Source organism: Ceratina calcarata, unplaced genomic scaffold (assembly GCF_001652005.2).
Source record: "Ceratina calcarata isolate Rehan_Ccalc_2016 unplaced genomic scaffold, ASM165200v1 scaffold1515, whole genome shotgun sequence".
Lineage (NCBI taxonomy): Eukaryota > Metazoa > Arthropoda > Insecta > Hymenoptera > Apidae > Ceratina > Ceratina calcarata.
Genome location: NW_017136365.1, coordinates 5,185 through 7,420, shown reverse-complemented (window position 1 = coordinate 7,420; position 2,236 = coordinate 5,185). Strand labels below are relative to the sequence as shown.

The following is a 2,236-nucleotide window of genomic DNA, read 5'->3' as shown; positions in this document are numbered from 1 at the left end:
GGATAACGTTATTTACAAAAAATTAGGAAAGCCCGTGAAAGCTTATGAGAATTGTAAAGAATCAGAGACTGTGGAGGAATTACACAATATTAGGAACAATGAAAACGCTATTCACATGGAATCATTGGCTGTGAGGGAGAGGATATTGGGCACACAGAACCCGGAAGTGCCTCGTCATGTTGTATTTCGTGGAATACTGTTTGCCGAGAGTGAGAGGTTCGATAAATGTATCGATTTATGGCTACACGCTCTTCATCTGAAGCAGATGAACGATATTCCCGTGGGAAAAGATATCTTGCGGTTTGTCCAGGTACCGTTTCGTCCGTATGAGGGATCACTTTTTAATTTCAAGTAAAGAAAGTAAAGTAATCGTTCTTCACAGGTGTTCTCACAGATGATAGTCGAGGAAATTGAAATCGACTTCGCTCCGGTCTTAAGCGTATTAGAATCCTGCGTAATGGAATTGGCTAATAATAAGTCGAAAGTCAACAATCCGGATTCTGAAATGGAATCAAATATAATGACTACTCTCTACATCCTGACAATTTTGACGAAGCTTCTGTCTCTGAAGGGGAACAGGTACGAGATGGAGGATAAATGTAGAGCCCATCATCTGGTTCGCAGAATCTGCGCTCTTCAGTTGAGACTGAAGGACGGCCAAACTCTGTTGCATCTGGCCGTGAACGAGGACACGCTCGTAGACTATTCTATTACCAATCACGTTTGCAAGTAAGTCGAGCGATCGACCGTTCGCCAAGCGTTCATTACTTCATATCGAAACGTTTTACAGATATCCTTGCGCGGCCACGGCTAAACTTTTGATAGACTGTGGTGCGGACGTGAACGCATTGGACAGTAACAGGAATACACCGTTACACTTGATCATCGACTACGGGGAACCGATTAGGTATTAAATTTTAATATTTAATCAAAAGATATAGTAATCATGTTCTACGATACTAATTTATTCATGACTCCGCCAGCGATTTTATGACTATCAACACAATAATTATGGAATTGATCGAAGCTGGGGCACACATGGATACCGTCAACAACCGTTGGAAGACTCCATACGATGCAGTGACCACAGGTTCGTATATAGGGTATACCAGAACTAATACTACGCCCGAAAGTGGGGACGAGTTGAGGTGATTTTAAATAATATTTTCCTGTGCAAAAAAATTGTTCAAGGCGTGGTTGTCGAGTTATTAACAAAAATCCCCGACCAATCGGAGCGCTCATATCCAAGGCAGGCAGGAGCGCGATAACCGCATCGTGCGTTGCCGCGGCCGTATGCCACGCTCGTGACGAGAACATAGGATTAAATCAATACTTACATGCAAGAGCAACTAAGAAATTGATTAAATATCACAGAAAAGAAAGCAATTACTCGTTAGTTATGTTCACTGAATAGATGCAACATATTCAGTGGGATAACTAACAACTTTATAAATTACGTAGTAGGTAAAGCATAAAAAATGGGAAAAGAATTAGAGTTTAACTTAATCGTTCGTCTTTAATTTCACCTACTCGTAGAAGAATTTCAATGTGTCTAGGTTCTCGTCATGAGCGTGGCATACGGGGCTGCAGTCTCGAAGGCAGTTATCGCACCCCTGTGCGTCTGCTGTACGGGCGCGCTGATTGGTCGCGATTCTTCGTTAATAACTCGACAACCACGCCTCGGACAACATTTTTGCAATGGAAAAAGTTGTTTAAAATTACCTCAACTCTTGCCTATTTGAAGGCTTAATACTAGTTCTGGGACACCCTGTATAAATGAAGAGCCTACGTACGATCGATGACATTTACAATCGTTTTTAGGTGTACCAAAGACCATTCTAAGGACTCACACGAAACTGTCTTTAAAATGTATGGCAGCGAAAGCGGTGAAATTCTACGACATATCCTACCGTGGCAACGTTCCACGATGCTTGGAGAGTTTCATCGAACTGCACGGCTTTGACCTCAACCAGTGTTAACCGTCTACCACTAGTAATTAAGTATTCTTCTACACAGTAACTGTTGTACTCAAATACATCACACACAGTGACGAACGTTTTTGTAAAACGATATAACAGTGAAGTGTGAAGTTTGTACATAATAGAATAAACATGTGTAAATACTGAATAAAATAAAGTAATTTCATTACTTCCCTAGAATATTTTATTATTCCATACAGTACAAAATAATTTCATTACCTCCCTATAGAATATTTTATTTCATTACATATTAAATT

At 40.4% G+C, this 2,236-nt stretch overlaps 1 protein-coding gene across 1 annotated transcript; it reads left to right on the top strand.

Moving 5' to 3' along the window:
* Positions 1 to 4: 4 nt before the first annotated feature.
* LOC108632223 (protein fem-1 homolog B-like) lies at positions 5 to 2,054 on the top strand (the record flags this gene model as incomplete). Its single annotated transcript, XM_018036653.2, has 5 exons — positions 5 to 310; positions 383 to 729; positions 791 to 907; positions 984 to 1,090; positions 1,822 to 2,054. Coding segments are annotated over 5 exons (1,035 nt in total), but the record flags the coding sequence as incomplete, so codon positions are not given.
* Between the last annotated feature and the right edge of the window lie 182 nt (positions 2,055 to 2,236).